Source organism: Pogona vitticeps, chromosome 2, assembly GCF_051106095.1.
Source record: "Pogona vitticeps strain Pit_001003342236 chromosome 2, PviZW2.1, whole genome shotgun sequence".
Classification (NCBI taxonomy): Eukaryota; Metazoa; Chordata; class Lepidosauria; order Squamata; family Agamidae; genus Pogona; species Pogona vitticeps.
Genome location: NC_135784.1, coordinates 236,999,969 through 237,026,298, shown reverse-complemented (window position 1 = coordinate 237,026,298; position 26,330 = coordinate 236,999,969). Strand labels below are relative to the sequence as shown.

Below are 26,330 nucleotides of genomic sequence, written 5' to 3'. Positions count from 1 at the left end.
AGCAGATACGAAATGTGTGACAGTAATATCTTCTCTAGCAATAGTAGTTGTGCAAATACTTTGACATCTATTCAGATTCAATTTGATGACAAAATAACTAAGTTTGATTTCATCTCAACTTTCTGATTGCACTAAAACTACTTAAAGAATTTGTGTACTGTTCTTAAAATGTTTCTTCTAATTCAATGAGGAAAGAAGAAAAAATGGCATTACTACACTTTCACGTTACCAGTAAACTTCTTTCTCATTTCACACTCAAAGCTCAAACCACAATTGAGATGTTTAATAGGGGAAACAAGCTGTTAAGAATAAAGGACTAAAGAGCAGTGAACTGAGTAGAATCATAGCTCCTGACAGGGAAAACTGATGTGACACACCCATTAACCACCCTCAAGTGGAAAACTAGATTATTAGAATAAATTTCCTACAGTTCTTCTTTTGGAATTATTCCAAAGAAATAGAAGTCAGCAATGTAAAAATGGTACCAAGCAATAAGTAGTATTCAAAACAGAATCATTTTATAGTATAGAGGAAAAGTAAACATAAGTTAAACAATTCAACTAAAATATTTATACATGTAAAGAAACTCTTGATATGAAATTTAAAAACCATTAGTTCAATGTTTTAAAAATATTTAGTTAAAAGCAGTTATTCAACACTACTGTATCTGCCTTTATTATTTCTCTTCAGATTAAGGCACTTGCATTTATTACACAGCTAAGGCACTAAAATATTTTAAAAGACATTTTGTTTTTGCTTTTCACAATTTCTAGAAAAAATTCATTAGTTTTCTTACATATGCTTACATCTTATTGTGGATATTTTTAAAATCCTGCTTTATAAAACTTTTACTTAGAACTATCCTTAAGAATTAAGCTATTTCCAAGTTAATTTCAAAATAGTTTATCCTTTAATACTAAGAACTGTGCACAGGAGGATTAAAACAAATGTTTTTCATTATTTCCATGTGAGGAAAACTATTTCAACTGTTCAGTTGAGTATCTAAACTGTATTTTTATGATATTATAATTCAGGTTTTGAAATACACACCAAGGTATGTTTTATATCCTGAAAGGAAGACCTTTCTTTCACTCAATAAACAGATTTGTTATGTGGAACATGTTATCACATAAAATCCATGCAGTCCTTCTGTAGCATGCAAAATGTGCACCCCAGTTTTAGGCACAGAGAAGTGGTTGTGCAGATGTAGTCATGAAAGTAATTCAAATGGATCCCTATGCGAAGCAACTTTTGAAGAGGGCTGGTGTGGTGTAAATAGAATCACTTGAGGTCATTGCACATCAGCAACGGCCTAAGAGATTCCATCCTGCCATCACTTCACCTGCCCCTCAGAAACTGAAACTGGAAGGAGCTGTGACAGCTTTGAGAGCTGCAAGACTTGATTTTAGTCTGTTCTCAGCAATTGCATGTGCTGGAAACAGACTAAATTACAGTGTATTAACCTGCACCAATAAAATAAAATAAAAATAGAAGCTCCTGACAGGGGCTAAAAAAGGTGCAGGGGGGTGCTCTGGGGGCAAACTGGTTTGCTTGTGTGGTTGGTCAAAAAAAGAGTAAACCTATCTGCTCCCACAGCACACCAAACCAGGACAAATACTTATCTGAATGAGCCCTTACACAGGATGAAGAGAAAAGGACGGACCAATCATGTCTCTGAAGCTGTATAAGGTCTCATACAATACATAACATCTCTATTGATAACAGTTATTTTAAAGAATGATCAAACCTAAAAATAAAATCTTTATTCTTGGTACAAATGACCAACTATATCCTTAGAATACAAAATCAAAAAATGGTTTCCACTTATTAAATATAGCTTGTAATGTTTAAATTGAAATAAGACTAAAAAAACAAAGAATTATGCTAATTACTTCTGTATGTGTGTACACATGCATGTGTATTTTATGTACACACACATACTTTTATATCACATCTACTTGAGAGTTTATGTCTTTCACCTGTAACATCTGACTTCCAGCCCCATCTCTCAATCTGTATGGTCGGATAACTCCATCTTCACCGAAGAAGCGGGGCGGGCGCAAGCTCATGACATCTTCCGAAGCATGTGTAGCTCTGAAAAAAAGGTTAAAACTTTTATATTTAACAAAACAGAACATTGAAAAGCTTCCAAATGCATAGTTACATTAGAAAGATAAATACGAATTCTGCAAAAATACTTCCACATCAGTTAAGATTGGGTTTGTTATGTCCTGCCAAGTCAGAACCAAGTTATAGCGACCCTATTGAGAGATACTGAAGGAGGAGTTTTACCAATTCTATTCTCCCAGTTAATTTTAATTTGAACCCTGAATCCCAGTCCATCATCCTATCCACTATACCACACTGGTTATTTACAAGACTGGGTAGCATGACCTATATATTATTTTCCTGTCTGAAAAACACCTTGCTAACTTCTAACTGAAGGGGAAAGAGATGAGTAAAACAGGTGAATTTTTAGTGGGGAGAAAGTGTTAACTCCTTCCTGCACACAATTCAGTCCCAATGCAAATTGCTTTCCTGTGCAGCTTTTCTTCCTGAAACACAGTATTGATAGCCAAAAAGACAGTAACAAATATAAAAAATACATATTTTTAAATGTTTCCCTTGTTTTTGTCCAAGTTAATGAAGTATTTGATGTTTACGAAAAATGGCTTCCACAAAGCTGCACTTTAAAATTAAAATTATTATACAGTATATTGTGCTATTGGCTTTAAAAAGTCACTTTATTTTATTTGAATTACCTGTGTTATTAAAACTGACAATATTATTCAGACCTGAGTAGTTGCTGAAAAATGTGGAGCACTGCAATGTAGCAGTGCAATGCAATTTTACTTGTCGTGATAACTAGTTCTATTAAAAATAGGACTGGCAGAAGAATAATTTTCTCCTGAATCAATCAATCAATCAATCAATCAATCAGTCTGTCTGTCTGTCGGTCGGTCGGTCACTCCCTCCCTCAACTAAATTTTACCCTGCATTTCTGCTAAAATATAGGATGGTTTACAAACTACAAAAAACAAAACAAAACAACAACAGATAAACCCATATTTTAGATAAATCTTAAAATCATACAGCCAATCCCACAATAAGCCATTAAAATAAGTAAACAGATAAGGAAACTAAATAAAATTCACAAAGGATGCAGTTAAAATAATACCATAAAGCAGGTCAGAAATCATAAACCAGTCTAAAAAGATGTGCTTTTACTCCCTTCCTAAAATCATTTGAAGTGGAAACGGATTATAACTTGGAAAGAAATTTTAAATCAGAGCTCACTAGCAATCAGTGTGTTCTTGCCTTTTAATCCCCTGAAAAGTGCTGCTAGCCATGTCAATTATTCCTCCAGTGGGTCTTGCCACAGCTCCTACTAATCCTTTTCCAACACCTTTGAAGAAACCTGCTGCTCCTTCTTTCTGGGCTCCTATTAAAAAGTAATAAGAAAAAGAAGAAAACATCACAATTAAATTTAAAAAGTCTTATATACACCCTAACAAGCTGGTTTCTGTACTTACAGCATTATCTAATAGAAGTAGTCAAGTTTGCTCCTTATCATCTATATTATTTGCTATAGTAACAGAACCCCTTGCAATCCGGATCAATACCAACCCAAAGGTACAGCGGCCAACAGTTAATGATGAATCCAAAAAGTAAATCTATATGCAGATGGTGTCCTACTGTTCTGAACTACTTCATTAATATCAATACTGGGACTAAATAAAATACTAAAATGGTTTGAAATTCAAATTGACTATAAAGAACATCAAAGACAATGTAAATAAATTTTACGCAAATGCCCTACAAACATGGGTGTCCACAGAGAAAAGTACCATATATTTCTGTGTATAAGATGCTACTTTTTCCGAAAATTGTTAGACTAAAAATTAAGGGTCATGTTATACACAGAAGTAAGCTGAGGAGAGAACAAAATGGCCCATAACTTCCCTCTGCAAACAGGCTTCCTTCAGTCCCGAGGCTTAGTTGCCTCCAATCACAAGGCTTAGCTTCCTACAGTCAGAAGACTTAGCTTCCTCCAGCGATGAGCCTTATGTAACTGATGTCAGCTGATGCTGAACAAACCAACCGCAACAGTGCTCAGATGCAACAGGGACTCATAATGTCCAAACGTTCTGAGCCCAAAGGCTGAATAAAGTTAAAGTGTGATGTGTGATATGACAGTTCTGGTATGTAAATGTTACCTAATTATTAAATTAAAATATGTTGTTTTATGTTTAAAATATTGATTTCTTAATTTTGGGTTAGAAAGGTGGGGGTGTCTTATACACAGAAAAATACAGTACTTGCCCCTCCTCCCATCCCCTTGTCTTTATGTCCTACATCTTTTTTTTTTACCTTGAGGAAAAAATGAATGAATATGTAGGATGATGGATCTTTGCCAGTGCAAAATAAATGACTTTATTCCACCAAGGTCATTTACTAATGAGCAAACAAATAAATGATAACTTTGGAGAAGAAAGTTCCATGTGCCTACAGTAACCCAAAGCAGAGGATAAAAAGCAGTTTGTAGTTCTCAAGAAATAGCAGCTTTATGTTTGGATAACAGCCAGCACAGATTGAACGTACCTCTTATTGGCTTTGTTACTATTCCTGTTATTCCACTGACAAAACCCTATAAATGAAAAACAGAAAAATCTCAGTGCAATTCTTCAAATTGATTTTAAGATTTTAAACATAAAGGTCGGTTCCTCTTCAAAATGTACATGTGCAGAGCTCCAACAGTGGAAGCTGCCATAACCATCACACAAGGTGCTGGTTACACATCTGATCATGTGAGCCTGCTGTGCAATTAGGCAAGTGACCAGACAAAACTGGCACTTTGTCATATGATTGTGGAAACTTCTACAGTCGGAGCTCCACTGGGCAGGTTATTGGCAACCCCCAGCCCAGCCCCTTTACATGCCAAAGTTAATACAGGAACATAAATATAATTTTTTTATAATTATCTTATAAAATTAGCTTTATCACTCCACAGAGATACATAAAATACTATTCCAAATCCTGATCAACATTTAAAGTGTTGGCATGTATAGCAGTGTAAATGAAGGAAAACAAAATAAGCAAGTAAAAAGCTGTTACAGTCAGCTCGGTCAGATATTGTACTCTTGGTTCCACTACTTAGAATATTTAAGGCAGCATTTCTTACAGATACTAAGCCTTTTCCTCCACGAGTGATACCCTCTTTGAGACCAGCAGGTTGCCTATTCATGGCCTCCCGTCGCTTCTGCTGGTAATCTTCATCCATTGTTATTGCTGCCACTCCTTTAGCCATAGCACCAGTTATTCTTGATGCAGCTCCAGCTAATCCACCTATTATTGTAAGAGATTTCCATAGAAAATATTCAATCATTCTAACACTAAAATATCAAGATTATGTGAAAATTTTGCCTATGTTTAAATGAAACCTCTCCTTACCAACAGCCCCACCAACTAGGGCTTTAAGTCCCAGTGCCATTCCTTCAACAAATTCTTCTGGGCCTTGGATAGCTCCCTGGACAGAAGACAAAAGGTAATTATGAGGGGGAATTTCTGATTCATATCAATATAAATGGGAAATGCTCTTCTAGGAAATGAGACTGTGTCCTTGTGGAAGGGGGAAAGTACTCTAGGCTTGAACTGTGGCAAATAAGGGGAACCAGCTCAGTTGTTTAGGCCTCTGGCTGCAGAGCCAGAAAGTATTTGATTCCTCACTGTGCCTTCTGGACAGATGAGGGACTTGATGACCCCTTCCAGCTCTGCAGTTCTAAGATGATGATGATGATTAAAAACCTTGGACTTGGGTTCTTTTTAAAAAGGCAGGATAATTTAAATAAATAAATAAATAAATAAATAAATAAATAAATAAATAAATAAATAAATAAATAAATAAATAAATAAATAAGAAGATAGTAAGATTATAGAAAGTTTTTTTCCTTACTTATATTTTTTTCCAGACAAGGAAGGAAAACCCATCTCAGAAGCCAAAGATAGAATTGGAAAGGTTACGATGGAATGTCCTTCTGCTCATGAGCAAAATGAACTGTTGCCTTCAACCGCTGGAGTAGTAAATCAGTTCTTAGGGTGTGTTGCTACTTTCCCTAAAGTACGCTGTAGAATTAAAAGCTTGAAGAGCTCTCACTGCTGCCTTAGAAAGGGCAGACAGGAACCCTAGGACTAATTTGTCCAAAAAAAAATCATGATACGTGTACACTCCTCAGGTTAACTGTGATATGGTTTGCTTCTAAAAAACTGGAGATGCAAAACTTAGATACATCTGTCCATGAGTGGATCTAAAGTCTTATACGGCTAAACAAACCTGACTGAACCTTAGTGAAATTCTGAAGAAAAATCTATCACATATTCTCCTCTAAAATAAGAGCAGAACTAGAAAAATCCAGTATATTTTAATGCTTTCAACAGCATATCAGGTGAAATCAGACAATCTCCGGTGTCAATATACGAATGCCAGGAGTATGGAAAACAAACAGGAAGAACTAGAAATCTTAGTTCAGGACTTGATAAGATAAATAAAACTTGGTGGGAGAACTCCCATATCTGGAATACAGCAAATGAAGTTATAAATTGTTCAAAAAGAAAAGAAATAATAGAAAGGGAGGTGGAGCTGGAAGAAATGTTAAAAAATTGCATATTCCTGCACAGAAATACAGGAGAATGAGCTTTGTTGTTCCATCAAGAGCATCTGGATTAATATAATTGAAATGAAAAACAAATGGAATGTGGTGGTTGAAATTTTCTGCTGACTGCCCAATCAAGGAGATATGAATGAAACCTTTGAAAAACAGATTGCAAACATTTTGAAGAGACACAATATAATAGTAATGGGAGATTTTAATTATCATGGTATCTGCTGGGAGGTAAATTCTAACAGATATGGCCCTTTCAAGAAACTCCTGACTTGTGTTGCTGATAATTTTCTCTTACAAAAAGTAGAGGAAGAAACTGGAGGATTAACTATCCATGACTTGATTCTAACCTATAAGGATGGGGGATGAAGTAGCAGTAACACTTCTGAGGGAAATGGACGATTTCCTACTTGAGTTCTTGACTTCAAAGGAAACAAAAGCAGCCACACATGTACTCTGCATTTTAGGAAAGACAACTTTAATAAACTCAGTGGAATGATTAACTAAGGTCTCATGGCAGGTGATCCTGACAAGAAAGAGATTCCAAGATGGATGGGAGTTTCTTAAAAAGGACATTCTAAAGAAAAAATTCAAACAAGAAAAAAAGGTGGAAGACACAAAAAGATCAGAGAGGACATGAAAACAAAGAAGGACACATATAGAGAGTAGAAGTCCAGGTCACACAAAGGAAGAGTAAAGACTAGCAAACGATAGAGTAAAGAAGCAATGGCTCAGCTACTCAGTGGGGGAAAATGGTAACAGATGACAAAGAAAAGGCAGAACTGCTCAATTCCTATTTTAGCTCAGTCTTTTACCTAAAGATGGTCTACCACTTTTAAGGCAAATGTGAAGTACAAAAGGAGGGGGCAGTAGCTTGAGACTGATAAACAGATGGCCAGGGAATATTGTATTACAGTGGTTCCCAACCTTGAGTCCTCAGATGTTCTTGAATTACAGCTCCCGGCCAGCACAGGTAGTAGTGAAATTTTAGTCCAAAGTTAGGAACAACTGACCTTGCTGAAGGAGTTCAAATCTCCAGGGCCAGATGAAATGCATCCAAGAGTATTTAAGGAACTGACTGGAGAACTCTCAAAACCACTGTCTATTACTTTCTTGAAAACATAGAGGATGGCTGCAATGTCAGAAGACTGAAGGAAGGCTAACAGAGTTCTTATCTTCAAAAGGGGTAAAAAGGAGGAATCTGGGAACTAAAGACCAGTCAGTCTGATATCAATCCCAGGCAAAATTCTGGAATGGATTATAAAGCAGTAACTCTGCAAATACATTGAAATCAATGCAGTAGCAACTAGAAGCCAACATGGATTTGTCAAGAATAAACCCCACCAAACTAATCTTAACACTTTTTTTTCATTGGATAGCCTCCCTGGTGTACAGTGGGAATGCTGTAAATGTAATATATTTTGACCTCAGAAAAGCCTTTAACAATTGCTCCTTTTCAAACTGGGAGGATGGAACAAGTGGGATACCACAAGGCTCAGTCTTGGGCCCAGTGCTTATCAACACATTTATTAATCACTTGGATAAGGGAGTGCAAGGAACACTTATTAGACTTGTGGATGACACAGAATTGGGTGGAATATCTAGAAGACAGGAATAAAATTCAAAAGATCTTGTTAGGCTTGAGCACAGGACTGAAAACAACAGAATTATATTTTACAGGGATAAGTGCCAAGTTCTAAACCTAAGAGAGAAAATCCAAATGCACACTGACAAGAAGGGGGATAAGCATCTCATTAATACTATTAAGTTAGAAGGATCGTGGAATTGTTGTAGATCACAAGTTGAATATGAGCCAACAGGGTGATGTGGCTGCAAAAAAAGAGGCAAAAGCTACTTTAGGCTGCATTAGCAGAAGTATAGTCTCCAGATTACATGAAGTACTAGGTAAAGGTAAAGGTTCCCCTTGACAATTTTTGTCCAGTCGTGTTCGACTCTAGGGGGGCAGTGCTCATCCCCGTTTCCAAGCCATAGAGCCAGCGTTTTGTCCGAAGACAATCTTCCATGGTCACATGGCTAGTGCGATTTAGACACGGAACGCTGTTACCTTCCCACCAAGGTGGTCCCTATTTATCTACTTGCATTTGCATGCTTTCGAACCGCTAGGTTGGCAGGAGCTGGGACAAGCGACAGGTGCTCACTCCGTCGCGTGGATTTGATCTTACGACTGTTGGTCTTCTGACCCTGCAGCACAGGCTTCTGCAGTTTAGCCCACAGTGCCACCACGTCTGTTATGAAGTACTAGTTCCCACCTATTCAGAACTGGTTAGATCTCATTTTGAGTACTGTGTCCAGTTCTGGACACTACACTTTAAGAAGGATGCTGACAAACTGGAACAAATTCAGAGGAGGGCAACAAGAATGATCAGCAGATTTGAAACCAAGCCTATGAAGCAAGACAGTAAGAACAGGGCATGCTTAGCCTTGAGAAAAGGAAACTTAGATATGACAGCACTGGAGATATGACAGCACTTTCAAATACTTGAAAGACTCATACAGAGGAGGAGCAGGTCCTGTTCATCATCATCCCAGAGTGCAGGATATGCGAAAATGGACTCAAGTTGCAGGAAACCAGATTTTGGCTGAATATCAGGAAAAACCTCTTAACTGTTAGAACAGTATGACAATGGCACCAATTATCTTGGGAGGTTGCCCTTCCAACTTCATTATTTTATGATCCTGTAAGTTTATGTTGCATTTTCTAGACATTATTCACATGCAGGCACAAGAAGTTCTGAAAACTAGACGCTGCACTCACCTGGTAAGGTTCATAGAAGAATGCTTCAACTCCTTCAGACAAATCTCTTATAAATCCAAATGGATTACCCAAAACATCCAGGCCAAGAATAAGAACATACATTTGCCTAATAGCCTAAAATGAAAATGAGTTTAACTTTAGCATGACACTTTAAAAAAAACAACATACAAGTTACATGAATCTGTCCACAAAGCTGATGTTTAATTGCACTGGGTTCAATCCAGGCATGACCCTCTGCAATGGCCCCTATTTGCTGAAATCACTTGGATCATGCAGAGGCTATTGACAGAAAACAAGGTGGTGGTGGTTTGGTGGTTCCTCTGCTCGTATGGAAGAGGTCTTCTAGGCAAGGATATGAAAAAAGTGTGATGATCTTTGTGTTTGTTTCATCATGGAGAGAGTGAATTTTGCAACTCAAAAGCTACAGTGACCTAGAGATGTAAAATTTCTGAAAATTTCATTTTTTTCTGAAAAAATACATTTTAAAAAATACTTTCAGTATTGAGCCTCACAGTCTGAAGTCATGATCTAGCTAGAGATGTAAAATTTCCAAAAATCTCAATTTCTTGCAGAAAAAAGTTTTTCCCTATTTATTTCAAATAGAACATTTTGGAAATTTTACATCTCTAAACACATAAACTTAACATGCAATATGGTGCCAGACCCCAACTAACTTAATTTTACAGGAGTAGGGAGCTAGTGAGAAAACAGATGCTGTCATCTACCACCACCTGGTGGTCTATGTGGGATTTAAAAAGATCAAAACCAGTCTGAGTAAGAACCATCCAAGAAGGATGAATAATAATAAAATGTCTGTTAGATACTATTTCCTTTAGATTCCAGAGAAAGAAGTAGGTAGGAAAGCAACACAGAAAAACGTCCTCTGAAGAGACATAATTATTTTTTTAAAGTCACACAATCACTAGTTACTGATCTTGAAAAACTGTTGAATTACACTCCCTTCCACATAAAAATAATTGTTATTATTTTCCCTAACTATTTGTCTTCTGGACCAACTCCCCTGTGAGGAAAGATTAGAACTATTTATCTTAGAAAAGAGGTTAATAAAAAAGGGAGACGTGACAGACGTGGTAAGAGTATAGGGAAAATCTTTTTTCCCCTCCCTTTACTATGACCTGGGTTCATTTATGAAAGCTGAATGATCGGAGCCTTAGGACACATGAAATGAAGCACTTCAAACTGAACACTTCAAGACACAGTGACAACTACAAGTCTGGACAATTTTTTAAAAGGGTTTAATGAAATTCATGAAGGATAAAGCTATCAGGAGAGCTACCAGTCACTACAACAAATCGTCTCTTAAAACCAGCTGCTGTGAACCAAAAGCAAAGGACTATGGTTCCTGCTCTTGAGTTCCCCACAGATGGTATATGAAAAATAGAAAGCTGGACTTTATGTGATCTGAAACACAGTGACTCTTTTTATGTTCATTCTTTTTGTTAAAAATAGTATAGCATAATCTACATTAAATTGTTGGATAAACTCTTCCTACAGAGAATGTTCTACCTCCTTCAATAGAAGCAGTCACTTTTAAAGAAATATTTTGGTCATAAAATTCTCAGAAACATATCTAAGCTAAAAAGACAAAAATGTGAATGTAATATGGAAGTATGGTTGCATATTTTAAAAGGACACTATAATCTCTGCAATACAGATTTCATCATCTATTGCAATATTTTTAGTTATATAATTAACTGTGCAAGAATAGCAACTTGTTTATCAGATACTGAACAATTAATTCATACTTATTTATACTAACCTGCTTTGAGTAATGCATAATAACTGCCCATTGCAGCTGTTGCCTAGTACAGAAGTGATAGTTGAGCTCAAAGAACGCCAATCTATAATAAATTACATAAGTTAAAGCATTAAAAAATCAACTATATGCCATTACATTAAACTTGAGTCAATATATGTTACACAGTTGCATTTTGCATGTTTTAAACACATAATATGTTTTATGAATTGGTTGTTTAATTTTAAACTGCATTTTGTATATTTTACCCATAAATATGTTTTATGAGCTGGTCACCTGACTGTAATAAATAAATTCATTCATTCATATATGTCACATACTTAAGAACAACATCTTGCACATCTGTAAGTGTCGCCCCAATGCTCTTTAATAAAAGATTCAAGGACTGAACTGGAATCAATTCTTTGCGTCTCTCTTCCTTGTTACTATCTTCTCCACCAGCGCTGAGTGAAAAACTTAAATGTAACTGAAAAACAAAAAAAATGGAAAAGCTGGAGAACATTCAGTGTCTTAAATGCTTGTGTTTAAAAGTTTTGTTGTTGTTGTTTTGGTAACTTACCTTTCCTGACCAACATCACTTATTTTTAAATCATAAAATTTATCTAAAATCTAAACTAACCTGAAAAACACAGTGCCTTCCTTAGCTGTAGTTTTAAAGGGGTAGCCACATTAGTCTGTGCTCACATTAAGATGTTAGTTTTTAAAGTGCCACAACTTTTTTGTCTTCTTTTTTATTTTTGTTTTGCTTTTGCCTGACATTAAAAACACAGAATGTTAACTAATACAGAAATATTTTAAGGTATCTTAATATCCTGAAACAGCTGGGGAAACAAGATAGGGATAGGCTTTTATACACATGGATCAAATGGAAGTAACCTGATAGAGGAAACCTGGTCTTTTCAGGACCTTCTCTTTTGGGAAGACAAAAGTATCAAGTGTCAATGGCTAAAAGAGAGGGCCTCTTTTATGTTTTCCCCTTCCCACTCAAGTTAACTGAAGGTCCCGTCCCTAATCATTACTATAAACTTTGGCTCACAAGTCACTCACTGATTCACAGAACATATTTCCCAATCCACTGATGTTTGCCACATTTTCACTGGAGTTTCAGAAATAGAGCAGATTTTTTCTAAATCACCAAAAGTGAGATTAGAGGTACAGGGCATATGCTGCAGGGCATCTTTTTCATAAGAGAGTCAAGGACACTTGTTTCCTGAAGTGCTTCAACACCACACCTCTTTGGCCTTGTCTAATTGGTGGGAAGAACAAGGTGAGGGGGAAATTGGGAATAGCACATATTAGAGGACTATCAACAATGCTGTTTTCCCAGAGAATGTATGAATAGAAAAACTGAATTAAATTCCAGAATATACTTGCAACCAACCCTATTTAGCTTGATCCAATGTGAGACAATCTGCCTCTCCAGCCACACATTGAGAAAAATGTCTTCCTATGGCAAGGTGCTTAGCACTGAACATGGTACAAACTCTGATCCTTCCTGAAATCTAACCTGTTACAGTCCATGTATGCCCCACAGCTGTGATAAATACGTCTGAGGAAAGGTTTTCATTTGTCGGTCTCTGCTATACTTAGAGTAACTTCCACATACAAATAAAACAAAAGGTTGTGACTTAAGGGACCCTGTACAGATTAGATTTACCATACATCTTTCTTCCCATAGATACTGTAATTCACCCAAGCTGTAAAACCACTACAAAAATCTGCTGCTTATGGGAACTGGGAACGAAGGCATAAACATTTCTTCATCCTGGTTCTTGCTTCATGGCTGCATTCACTGCAAACATTTTATCTGTAGAATGCTGTGAAAAGGTCCTAGAGTTGGGCCATCCCCATGCCTTCTACCTCAGTCATGTCCTTGCTGATTTTTCCTAGGCCACCTTATCCACTGTACCCTGCAAAGCTACCAGCTTTGCCAGAATCACCAATGGAGGTAGAAAAGGAGAAGGCAGGAGAGACTTATCCAGAAGGTCCAGAGGGTGGGAACCTTTTGAAAAGTGTGAAATCCAGGGAGAAAAATGATTGTCCAAAAATCTAGAAGGCAGGATGGAGATCCTGAGGTTGTAAGAAGGAATAGAGAAAGTAGTAAGGGGTAGGACTGGTGGAAGTAGGTCACGTAGGGGGAGGAGAGAGAAGAAGAAGAGAATGAGATGTGACCCATCGTTGTACTAAAGGACAGCCCAAGAATGGCAGAAGCAGTCTGAAAAAAGATTTGTCCAGTTGGACTAGTTTGTAATTATCTTGTTGGTGTGGCGATTAAACCTGATTCACAAAAACAGCTTTGACTCTGGCTTTTATGTCTCAACAAGGAGGACATGGTAGCCTGTACATGTACACGTACCTTGATTGGAGAAATATGAAAATACTCATATAAGCTGATGGCCGAAGTATCTGTTGATGATACATCCTTCAGTTCCTCCTGTACAGCTTCTACATCCTTTCTGAAAAGTTCTAGCTGTAAATACATAGCATCAAACAAACAAACAAACCTCAGATCAACAGTTTAGTTTCCCACACATTACATAAATCCATAGACAAGGATGGATGGTATCTTTATTAAATTACTAGAATTTCTCACAAGGAGGCTATTGTATTGGCTGAAATACAATATTCTGAAATCCCATTGCTGGAAATCCTGCTGTACAAAGGTTACAATATTATCAGCTTTACACTTCAAGTTGCAGAACAGGATTTCAGCTATTATAGGGACGTGGTGGCGCTGTGGGCTAATTATTTCAGCTATTATGTATTTACTGAAATCCTGTTGCTTTGCCTAGCAAGTTACACTACAGCAGACCCACTAAATCATTGTGGATTTGATTTCAACTCCTCCATAAGTTCAAGTGCCTCAAATGGGCCTACTCTAGTACAACTTACTATGTTAAGTAACAGGATTTCAGACATTATACTAGCTGAAAGCCTGTACTAAGTTGCAACTAAAGTAGGCCTATTGAATCAATGGATTTTACATATATAGTCCATCCCTTATTTTCAAAGAAAACCATTGGATTCACCATGGTGTGGGAAGAAAATAAGTTAGAGGTTAAGATTGAGCAGTAGCATGTTGATGGACACACCACTAACTAGTTCACTATGAGTCTGGAAGATACAGAAAGAGTGGGGACAGATTAGCTGGGTGGTTGGTGTGTTACATAATTGCTTTCTCACTTCTCTGTTCCTTTGTGCATCTTTGATTCTTTTTATTTCAAATTCTTTTGGCTCTTTTTTCACAGTATTTCATCAGATATCCTTGAGTCATTTCTTTTGTCCAGCGTACAATGAAGCAGCTGCAACAAGCTCTCCATAGAAAATACAGTTTGAAATATGGTTATCCAGCATCTTGAAGACATAGTCCGTCCACTGAAGTAGTTGCTGTTTCAAGACTATGAAAATTCTTCTCATTTGTATTTGCTCTAAGATTTCAGTATCATGAACTTTATCTTGCCATTTGATGTCAAATATCTTCTAAGGCAGGTAAGAAGAAAATGACTGAGCTTTCTTGCACAGCATTGATAGATAGTACCAACTCCATAAATCAGAGAGTATAGTACAACAGCTTTGTACATCTTCAGTTTAAAAGTAAGATTGATTGCATATCAGTTCCACAGAGTATTTAAATTTTCTGAAGGCAATGCTGGCTTTAAAGATTCATGAGAATGTAGCGGGAGACAGTGCTGGCATGAACTTATCCACTGCAGTAAGGGGTACTCAGTGGATAAGTTCCAGTGGTATATAACTGGTTCTTCACTAGGTACACCTGAGCATGGCTGATATATGACCTCTGTCTTACTAGTATTGATCTTTGGTCCAAAAATGTTATAGATGGAAAAGAACAAATAATGAGTTCTGATGGCACAGCTGTCAGCAAAAAAGCCCCTCATACATGGCGTACTCTGGTTGCAACTTAGTATTGGGTTTCAGCCATTACGACATTTAATGTAATGAAATGTTGTTCTGTTAACCTAATGTAGTTACATAACATGATGCCTATAGTGCTGGATATATGTCTACGCTGGCTTGGGCACGTTGTGAGAATGGCTGATGGTCGGATTCCAAAGGATCTCCTATATGGAGAATTAGTGCAGGGAAATCGCCCCAGAGGGAGACCACAGCTGCGATACAAGGATATCTGCAAGCGGGATCTGAAGGCCTTAGGAATAGACCTCAACAGATGGGAAACTCTGACATTTGATCGTTCAGCCTGGAGGCAGGCAGTACATCACGGCCTCTCCCAATTTGAAGAGACCCTTGTCCAGCAGGCTGAGGCAAAGAGGAAGTCACAAAGGAAGCAAAACCAGGGAGCTGGACAGGGGACAGATTGGATTTGTCTTCAGTGTGGAAGAGATTGTAACTCTCGAATTGGCCTCCTCAGCCACACTAGACGCTGTTCCAAGTCCTCCATACAGAGCACGCTACCATAGTCTTTCGAGACTGAAGGATGCCTACTATAACATGTAAAATGACTCAGACTTGATGTAAACCTATGCAAACATCATGTCCTATTTATAGCATTAATATTTTTGCAGATCTTGTTTATACAGTATATATTCTGGAATCATTATGCCATTATTTAACATGTGCTACATAAAATTCAATTCAGTGTCTGGAAACTGGCATGCATCATAGTTCATTGCTGAAAGTATTCTTGACATAATAGCAGTTTATACCTCTTGGTCTTTTGGCACTTCATCTTGAAATGTAAAGAAATCAGCCAAAGCATAGAGGAAACCTAGATCTAATCGGAGATCCATCTCTTGAATTAGAACTTTGAAATACCTGCAAATGATTTAAAAACTGTCTAAATACAAGTGTTTCTAAAGACAGTCTGTTTCAAGACATATCTTCAAAATTTACATCAATTTCACATCAATAATTTTCTCACAACACAATTAAATGTATGTTTACCCAGAAGTCTGTGTGACTATGTCTGAGACACTGTCAGCATCACACTCATAGGAATTCTGAGAATTATATTTAACAAATTAAAGAAAACATTTGTTGTCTTATTAAAACATGGTATCAGTATAGATAAGTTAAAGAATTAAGGAGTCTTGAGACAGAAGCAGCAGTGAATGTAGAGTAGGGATTGGAATTGTTCAGCTTGAGAGTTCCCTGATGTCAATCAAGGCCCTTTGTACTGGCCCTTGAAGCCTCCCTCTGTCATTGCTGGAGCAAAAAGAAAAAGCTGGAGATATGTGCCCCTAGAAGGCGCCCTTCATCTGGTGCTCTGTAGAGTTTCTGGCTCCCCAAAGAATATTTTAGAAAATGAAAGTGACATCTAAGTGTCCAGGATGTGTGGAAGAAGAGGGCAGTGAAGCCCCTGGACCCCTCTTTAACAATGTGTGTCTGCAACTTAATCATCTAGCACAGGAAGTCTACTACTACACAGGACATCTATTACTATGAAGATGCTGTTCTTTGCATCTAAAATGTCTAGAGTACTACAGAGGAAGCAATAGCTCTGTATCCTAATATCTGCCTTCCCATAGTAAAGAAAGTGGAGTGGCAATATTTAGTTTTCATCTTTCAATTACTCCATTTTCAGGAACATTTCATTTCAAACTGCAGAGAATAACTCTCTGGATCAATCACCTTTTGCAAATAAAAATTTTGTGCAATTGACAATTGGAGGTAAAAAAAACCCTCTTATGCACAAAGTGACATTTCTATGCATCTGTGTTTAGGGTTAATAAAATTAATATTGGAAATCACCATATAACCTGTTATTAATTGCAGCCCCTCCAAACCATATTTAAATCAGAAAAAATGTCAGAATGGTTTTCAACAGGGTTTACATCCATATAAGCAATAGTGAAGTTCAGACCTAGAGATACATAGATCAGTCCTACATTCTGAAGTCACTCCTAGTGAATACAAGTGAAGTAAAAATTCTTGGAGTCTTGATTTAATACTGGATAAAGAAAATATACTTACTTTATACGTGAAATCTGAGAATGTCCTGCAGTTCTCATGACAATACTGACATCAGTAAATGGTTTGGGTTCTATGAACATTTCAAATAAAAAGTATGTCAGCACAGATTTGAGACACATTCACGAAGAATTTAATTTGTTCTGACATGTAGACTAATATATAAAAATAAAATCATTTGCAAAGGATATAATGAAAGTGTTAGACAACCATGATCAAAGGTGTTAAGTATATATGGAAGCATAAATGAGAGGAAATGAAACTATAATTAAAATATGAAATGTACACTCAAAAGTATGTTCTATATTAAATCTAGTAGATGCAAACTAAATGATCAGTTCAGTGAAATTTTAGATATTGTCAGATTTCAGATGCAATGAGTGTCTGGTTGTTTAGGTGTTTCTAAGATAAATGGGCTTGGGATACTGAGTCCCTTACTAAGTCCAATGGACAAGATAACTGCAAACAAATACAAGTTTGGCAATAAAAATGATCTATACCGAACAAATGCAAGGGAAAGTTCATGAATCTTTCTACAGTACTACGAAGGGACCAACTTCAAGCAATTTAGGAAGAAATATATACACTTTCCAGTAAAATCTACTTTATTTTGTAATTTATTTAAAAATGTTTTAACCTGTTAATAGATTGTTTTATCCTTAACTATTATAGATGCAGAAATATAACAACAATGCATTAAACTGTATTGACAAACCTGAATCCAAGGAGATGGACTTGGGAGGTTTAATAGGATAGAACACAAAGGGAAATATGGCTCCAGGAATCTGGTTTTGTATCTGACAAGGGCAATGAAGGACAATATGATGCATGTTAGATGTCCATTTGCAAATGTTTGTTTTTACCTAAAAGTTTCAACAAACCTCCTAGCTTGCAAATCATAAGGATTTTGAATTGAAGGGGGGGAAGCACAAATAAAAATCTTTTATCTATGAAAAACAATGGCTAACTTTCTTTTGGATTCTCCATTAAACAACATTCGTATTTTGAAGTTTGAACTGAAATACATTATTTGAAGATACATTAAACATCATTTTGATGTTCATGAATATATTGGTTCTTTATTGTTTACTGGTTCTATATTTTATACATACAACACAAAATACATTTCACAAACTTCCATATCAGTGCAGGTTCTTTGCTATTTAAAAATTCCCATTTAAAATGTCTTTAATTTTAGGAGTATGTCCAGGAAATTCAATTACTGTAGATATTACACGAAAAGCCTGAGAATTTAGCTGCATGGATTAAACAAGATTCATTTTCAAAAAAATCTATCCTGACCTACTTTATTATTTTATCTTGAGGTCAATATCCTAAAGATTGTTTTATTAATAACTGTTGATAATCCTAAAACATACCTGTATTCTATAAATCTGGACTCGAAAGGATGACTGATGTTCTGAGGTACTATATTGTACTTTCAAAGCTGGCAAAAAGCTTCTCCTCACAGGGATTTCAGTCGGCTGAAGTATTTTCATGTTATTACCAGTAGGAGTCAAGCAAACCTGTCATTTAAAAACATTCAAATCTAAATCTCATATACTATAAATCTACACAACATTAGAGGAAAATACAGCTTACTTAATTTAAGCATCTCTATGTTCTGCCATTTTCTAAAGGAAATGTTTAAGAATACAGCCAACCTTTTACAGTGGTGCCTCACTTAACGGGCGCCCCGTCTGATGACGAATCCGCATAGCGATGAAGATTTTGCGATCGCTTTTGCGATCGCATTGCGATGTTCCCTATGCCCCACTTTTGCGCAGCTGATCGGCAGGGCTTCGGGATGATCGCGGGGAAGCGCTTCCGCCCCATCATCCCGAAGCCCCGCTGATCAGCTGGGTGAAAATGCGGGCTTCGGGATGATGGGGGGGAGCGCTTCCCCCCATCATCCCGAAGCCCCGCCGATCAGCTGGGTAAAAATGCAGGCTTCGGGATGATCAGGGGGAAGCGCTTCCCCCCATCATCCCAGCCCCGCCGATCAGCTGCGCGAAAATGGGGCGTCTGCGATGATCGCGCGGAAGCAATCATCGCAAACGGCCCATTTTCTAACAGCTGATCGGTGGTTCCAAAATGGCCACTCGCAGTGTTTTTGCGCCCTTTCCTCACTTACCGGGCAGCAAAAATGGTGGCCGGATGGAAGATTTTCGCTTACAGGTGAGTTTTTTCCCCATAGGAACACATTAAACGTGTTTTAATGCGTTCCTATGGACTTTTTTGCCCTGTATAGCGACGAATTCGTATAGCGATTATTTTTTCGGAACGGATTATCGTTGCTGTGCGGGGCACCACTGTATTTGAAATCACCTATCATTGTATCATTCTCACAAGCTTTAAAAACAGTAGAAGAGGAAAAAGAAGAGGCCTAGAGATTAGGATACACAAGGATTTGGTTTTAGTCAATCACACACACACACACACACACACAGGTATAAACTACTGAGATTGATGGTGTTTATTCCATAATTATACAAACAACCTTTGCTTACTGTGTACTATTTCTGAGGGGAAAAGCTGCTGTTCACCCCCTCAGCAGTTGCATCAACACTAACTATGCAAGAAGTTTTAGTAGACTGCACCACTGTTAGTTGGAGCATATTACAGTCTCTTCTCAGAAATTAAAAACAGGCTTCTAATCTGTAACTGGTTTCTCAAATAGTCATTATTAATAGTAATCTTAATAATGTGGAGCTGGAAGGAACCCTATGGATCATTGAGTGGGTAATCGAAGCTCCAACCTCTGGCTGTAAAGCCAGATACCTAAAAAACAGATGTTGCCATATAGGTACATTCTGTGTCTATAGCATTGTTTGGAAAATTCTAACATGGATTTCCTCCACATGACATTCTTGAGATATTCTGAATTATAATTCCAACCATCACATTCCACTTAACATCTTGGTTTAGCCTGAGAAAAATAATAAAAAATACCTGAACTATACCACATTGGGAAATCTAGTTCTAGAATGAAGATAATATTTTGATGGAAGGTTCATTCAATCAGTGCTCATAAACCTAAGCACCATAGATCCTGCTTTCCTGTTCAGTTCCTAATGGATCAGTACAACTGCTACATAGGAACTACCAGGATAAGAGTAGATTGCACAACCATCTGCAGCAAACCAAAATATACAAGTTGTATGCTGTGACAACCCCAGACCTACTGGAGTATGCCACACTATAACTAAGCTGCCACCAAGCCGCCAAACTCCCCTCCAGCCTTGAAAGCTCACAGGTACCTCAGCTACTGGCAGTGAGATCACCTGCCCCTCAATCCCTGCCACCTTCAAGCTCTCATTTGGGATTATATACTCCCTAGGAATAATGTCTGGATGGCACAGGGTCACCTGGGAACAAGTATCCCTCAGCCCCCTATACTGATGGTCAAGTATTCCTACGTCCACCCCTGCGGTCTCAAACAACTGTGAATCTGTTCTCACTAGTAAGCAGCGCTTGACCTCCACAAGAGGACCATTTTCCCCAGCCTGATCAGCAGATGTAACTGTTCCAGATTGAGTAGCCATGGTAACAGGCTCCCTCAATGGCAAGGAGCTTTGCTCTGTCTGGACACAGAACACAGCTTTTGGCTTGGTTCCACTCACATCATGAGGCAAATTTCCCTTTATCTGCTTCCATTTCTCACACCCTGAGATTAGATGGCCCTTTCCCTGACAGAAATAACATTTTCTGCTGTACTTGGAGTCTTTCTCCTCTGGTTTTGGTTTTCCCTCCAAAATCTGAGGTCTTTGTGGTTTCATGTCTGAGGGCTTCCCTTCACCATTATTGTTATTCCTATTTCTACTCATTATTTCCTTCTTCTTCAGCTCAAACACCATTTTGTCTACTTCCAACAGTCTCTGTTTCACTTCCCTTTCAAACGCCAGTTCCCTCTCCCTCAGTTCATGCAGTTGGGCTCGGAGCATTTTTCTGAGTTCTGGGGTCAGTTCTCCCGTGCTCTCATCCCCCATTTCTGCCATTTGGCTTCGAGTCAAGGGCATAATCTCCCCCAGAACAGGCTGCCTTCAAAAGTCAAGCCTCAAAATAAAGCGACGACTTTTTTCCTTTTGCCTCAGAAACAGCCTTCTATAGATTGCTGCTGTTCCTTCAGCACTAACTTGCAACTGTTGCCAGGCAGAATCCACCCCCTCTGCTAGGCCTCTTAGCAGACAGGCTAGATCACTGTTACTTCACACAGCTTTGCCTCAGCTCTTTCCCGCCAAAACGGGTTGCCTCAGAGCTCCCTAATCTAGTCCCCAATCTGAGTGTGCACGTTCTTCCACTAGCGCACCTCCCCGTGAGGTAAGCCTAGAAGATTACCTACGCGCCCTCAGATTGTCCCTGACTAGACCCCCCCTTGCTCTGGGCACACTTGCCAAGGCTTTGCTGGACCACTGGACAACTGGACCAGTCGTATCCCACACGCTGGACACCAATCAATGTGACAACCCCAGACCTACTGGAGTATGCCACACTATAACTAAGCTGCCACCAACCATTCCCTATAAGGAGTCACACAGACCAGGAATGGATTTTACTAAACAAAGAACAAGGTTTATTTAAATAACAATCAGGGTAAATAAAAAGATCAAGTAAATAAGATACTGTAACGTGGCATAGTCCCAACCATACACATATAACAGTTTGGTTCACACAGAACACTTTAAAAGTAAAGCACAGACCCTGAACCTATCAGTTCTGGCTACCTATATAGAAACCTGAACCTATCAGGTATGTACAAACTGACACACAGTTGTACTCAGTCTGACACACAGACTCCAACTCCAGCTTCTCCTAACTTCTCCACACAAGCTCCACATATATATACAGTACAGCTCCTCCCCCTGATGTCCCGCCTTCCACTCCCCATAGGATGGAACTTTCCCTCCAAACCCATGACAGACAGGTACCATCAGTGCTGTATGTAACATATGCCTACATAGATCACTTGGAGAATGACAGGTTACCCACCTGTAATTGTAGTTTTTCGAGTGGACCTCTGTGATTCACACATCCTGTCTGTCTTCCCCACTGTCGTGCCATTCAGCTTAAAGTAGTGGTGGTTGACACAAGGGGAGCCTTGGTGCCAAGGTACTTATACGAGGGGGGAGGGGCTTTATTCTAATGTGGTTTTTGCTACCGCAGAAGCTCTAGAACTTTCCGATGAGGCTCCGCACAGGTGCGGGCCACCCATGGTGTGAATCACAGAGGTTCACTCAAAGAACTACAATTGCAGGTGGCTAACCTGTCAGTGTGGTCTGACATGCATGACGGAGGAGTGAGGACAAGGTTCTCACAGGAACTACTTAGCTTTAGAAGATTTTGAGCAAGGCTGTGTGCAAGTGCAAGAATTATGTACACGGGTTCATGGATTATCATTTCAAGAACTTCAGTTACAGTAAATGTTGTGTTTTTATGTTTTCCTATACAGTGGTGCCTCAACTAACTAACGCCCCTACCTACAAACATTTGACTTATGAACAGCTCCGCTCGCAAAATTTTGCTTCGACTTCTGAGCAGAGCTTCGACCTAAGATCCGAAATAGGCAGGGGGAAAAGGCAGGAAATTCAAACTGTTGGTGGAGAAGAGGCTGTTCTTTGTAGCTCTCTCGCCCCCAAGAGTTAGAGCAGGGGGGTCAGGGACCTTTTTTACTCCTGTGGGGTAGGAGGAGGAAGGAGAGGTGGGCGCAGGTCTGGATAGCCGCTAGGCGCAAGAAGCCAGTGCACTCCCTGCCCATACCTGGCGTGGGTCTACTCATGAGTAAGCCCTGCAAAAGGTGCAGGTCTACTCATGAGTAAGGGCCCCCAAAGTCCCTGGGCTGGGGCACGCAGATCAGAGGGGCTCCTCCATGGATGGGGCATGCAGCAGCAGCGCAGGAGGAGGAAGGAGAAGCGGGGTGGCTCCAGTTCGCTGCCAGGCACAGGAAGCTGGTACGCTCCCTGCCCATCCCCAGCGCAGGTCTATTCATGAGTAATGCCCCCCGTCCCTGCCTTGGCTGTCCTACGCACCAGCCGGGGCCTGTCGCCAGCCGCCATCTGAAAACCCACCCACACAGACCGGTACCTACACAAAAACTCCAACCACCACCCACAGCAAAAAAGAGGCATAATCAAAACACTGGTGCAAATCGGAACTGTGAAGCTCAGTTTCTCAGCACTGAACTCAGCAATCTGAATTGGGCCCTACAGGCAAATGGCTACTCCAAAAATGAAATCACAAGAGCCATCAAACCAAGAAAACAACACCAAACTGAAGAATAAAAACAGCCACCCACAAATAAAGTATTTCTGCCATACATCAAAGGGGTCACGGACCGCATGGGGAAACTTTTGAAAAAACACAACCTACAAACAGTATTCTAGCCCACCACAAAAAATACAACAAATGTTACGTACGGTCAGCAAAGGACAGAAGGGACCCCTCACCACTGCAGGAGTATACCGGATACTTTGCAGTTGTGGACAGGTATATATTGGAACCACGAAATGAAGCATCCACACCAGAATCAAAGAACATGAGAGACACTGCAGACTAAAACAACCAGAAAAATCTGCAGTAGCTGAACATGCCCTAAAACAAACTGGACATGTAATTCTATTTCAAAATACCGAAATACTGGACAACACCAGCAATCATTACGTTAGACTGCACAGGGAAGCCATTGAAATCCACAAGCACCAGCAGAACAACAAAATGAGTAAAGTTTGAAACTCAACAAAACTTGGCTCCCAGCTCTCAAAAATACAGCGTGCAAAACGTCAACGAACTCTATCCAGCCACAAGGACCGGGGATCACTACACACAAAAGACCAGCTAATGACACCCATCAATCACAGTGACAGATAATCTCTCCTCTTTATCACAACAATACACTCACAACAAGACACACTAATCACCCATCTCCTGAAAAGGACAAAAGCCTGTCTCACAGCCATAAATACTCCACTCCCAAGCCAACTACACCAGAGCACAGAGTGCTATCCTCTGAAGATGCCGGCCACAGAGACTGGCGAAATGTTAGGAAGAACAACCTTCAGAACATGGCCAAAGAGTCCGAAAAACCCACAACAACCATTAGATCCCAGCCGTGAAAGCCTTCGCGAATATATTACAATAATTGATGCAAAGAAGTAGAAGAGAATAACAAAAATAGAAAAGACAAGAGATCTGTTTTTAAGGATCCAAGAAATGGCAGGGAAATTTAAATCTAGATTAGGGATGTTGAAAGAGCAATGAGGGAATATATCTGACCAGGATAAAATGGAGAGTTGAAATAATGCAAAATATACAAAAGAGATTAAAGGATTATGGATTTCTTTGATGATGAATCTGATGAAGAAGAACCTGAATTCTAGAAAGTGAAGTGAAAGCTGCTTTGAAAGAACCTGGAAGAAGTAAATCACCAGGAGTATCTGGAATAATGATAGAATTATTCCAAGCTATCTCTCAATATTCTAACAAGAATACACCAATAGATATGAAAAACCAAACAATGATCCACAGACTAGAAATGTTCACTATACATTCCAATCACCAAGAAAGGAGATGCCATAGAATGCAGTAATTATAGGGCCACTGCTGAATTCCTTGCAAGCAAAGTGATACTGAAAGTGATGCAACAAAGACTTTTACCATATATGGAGTGAGAAATGCCTGATTTTCAAGCTGGATTCAAAAAAGGAAGAGTCACTCGAGGTCATGCATCCCCTTGTATTTCTGATCACCATGTATGAGCGTGAAGGCTGGACAATAAAGAAAGCCAACAAGGAAAAAATGATTCATTTAAAATACAGTACTGGAGATAAGCTTTGTGGATATCCTGGACTGCCAGAAAGATGAACAAGTGGGTCCTAGATCAACTTGAGCATGAATTCTCTCTAGAAGCAAATATCACAAACATCACAAAAAGACAAGATTCACTGGAAAGATAATAATGCTAGGAAAAGTAGAAGACAAAAAAGGATGAGGAAGACCAAATATGAGATGGACTGACTCCAAAAAGGAAGCCAGAGTCTTGAGTTTACAAGAGCTGAGCAGAGATATTACTCAGTTTCCCCACAAATAAGATCTAATCTGAAGATAAGTCCTAGTATGATTTTCAGGATGCTTGTAATATAAGCTCTACCCCAAAAATAAGCCCCAGTTAAGTGAAACCCTGCTCTCCACCATTGTGCAGCAACCAGAAGATGACAAGACATTTGAATAAATGTAGATTGTTGTACATGAAAAAAATAAAACATCTTCTGAAAATAAGCCCTAATGCATTTTTGGAGCAAAAAATAATATAAGACCCTGTCGTATTTTCAGGGAAACACAGTAATAATAGAAGATTCTGGTGGCCATTCATTCATAAAATTGCCATAAGTTGAAAATGACTTGGCAGCCCACAGCAACAAGAACAAACATTATATTAATTTTCACTTTACACCTGAATTCTATGCGGTAACAAAAAGAAGAATCCTCTCAGAATTACCGGAACATTATCATCCAACTCCACAATTTTATTTTCTGTTGGGGAGTGATCACAGTATTCATTGAACTCTTTTTCCAGCTTTTCAGTTTGCTTGACACTCAGTGGTCTCCATCTTGACTTCTTTTTGGGTTTTGTTTCCCAAATTACATCAGAACTTGCAAACAAAGCAGAAGATTAAAAATAAGATTATTTATCACAGTATAAACTCTCTATATACAAAGAACTATGATGTAACAGTTTCATTATGCCTCTGAGGTTTTGTTATTCTTCAGTATTTAGATTTTTGCTAGAAGTGGGAGACTTTTGTTCCAAAATTGTATCTTTCATGTCCACTAATGTCTTTGGAACGTGAAATACTATTTCTAGTTTATTGTTTACAATTTTCAGTTAAAACAATTTACTAATTTGCTCATAACTGAAGCTTTATTTTATTTATACAGTACTGCAAATCATCCAGCTAGAATTACATTTATAATGACACGTTATTCACCTATAATTGTAGTTTGAGTGGACCTCTGTGATTCACACTCTGGGTAATCCGTGTCTGTGCGGAGTCTCATCGGAAGATTCTAGAACTTCTGTGGTAGCAAAAACACACATTAGAATAGACCCCCCCCCACCTTGGCACCAAGTCTCTCCCTTCAGTTATGTCAACCGCTGCATAATAGAGCTGCATGGTGT

General features: G+C 38.6%; 1 protein-coding gene across 5 annotated transcripts in view; it reads right to left on the bottom strand.

Moving 5' to 3' along the window:
* The window catches only part of VPS13A (vacuolar protein sorting 13 homolog A), a 240,710-nt gene that overhangs the window by 25,810 nt on the left and 188,570 nt on the right, over positions 1-26,330 (bottom strand). For 3 of the 5 annotated variants that reach the window (XM_020787771.3, XM_020787773.3, XM_020787772.3), the window contains exons 55-68: positions 25,650-25,803; positions 18,538-18,684; positions 17,874-17,955; positions 17,162-17,231; positions 15,895-16,003; positions 13,569-13,682; positions 11,533-11,678; positions 11,216-11,297; positions 9,436-9,549; positions 5,452-5,527; positions 5,183-5,346; positions 4,603-4,648; positions 3,319-3,442; positions 1,980-2,094 (exon numbers count right to left, since the gene is read on the bottom strand). In XM_020787771.3, the coding sequence (XP_020643430.3) occupies positions 1,980-2,094; positions 3,319-3,442; positions 4,603-4,648; positions 5,183-5,346; positions 5,452-5,527; positions 9,436-9,549; positions 11,216-11,297; positions 11,533-11,678; positions 13,569-13,682; positions 15,895-16,003; positions 17,162-17,231; positions 17,874-17,955; positions 18,538-18,684; positions 25,650-25,803 (1,543 nt within the window). Of the gene's footprint in view, positions 1-1,979; positions 2,095-3,297; positions 3,443-4,602; positions 4,649-5,182; positions 5,347-5,451; positions 5,528-9,435; positions 9,550-11,215; positions 11,298-11,532; positions 11,679-13,568; positions 13,683-15,894; positions 16,004-17,161; positions 17,232-17,873; positions 17,956-18,537; positions 18,685-25,649; positions 25,804-26,330 lie in introns of all 5 variants that reach the window. The other 2 variants (XR_013541528.1, XR_013541529.1) reach the window with 1 other exon arrangement.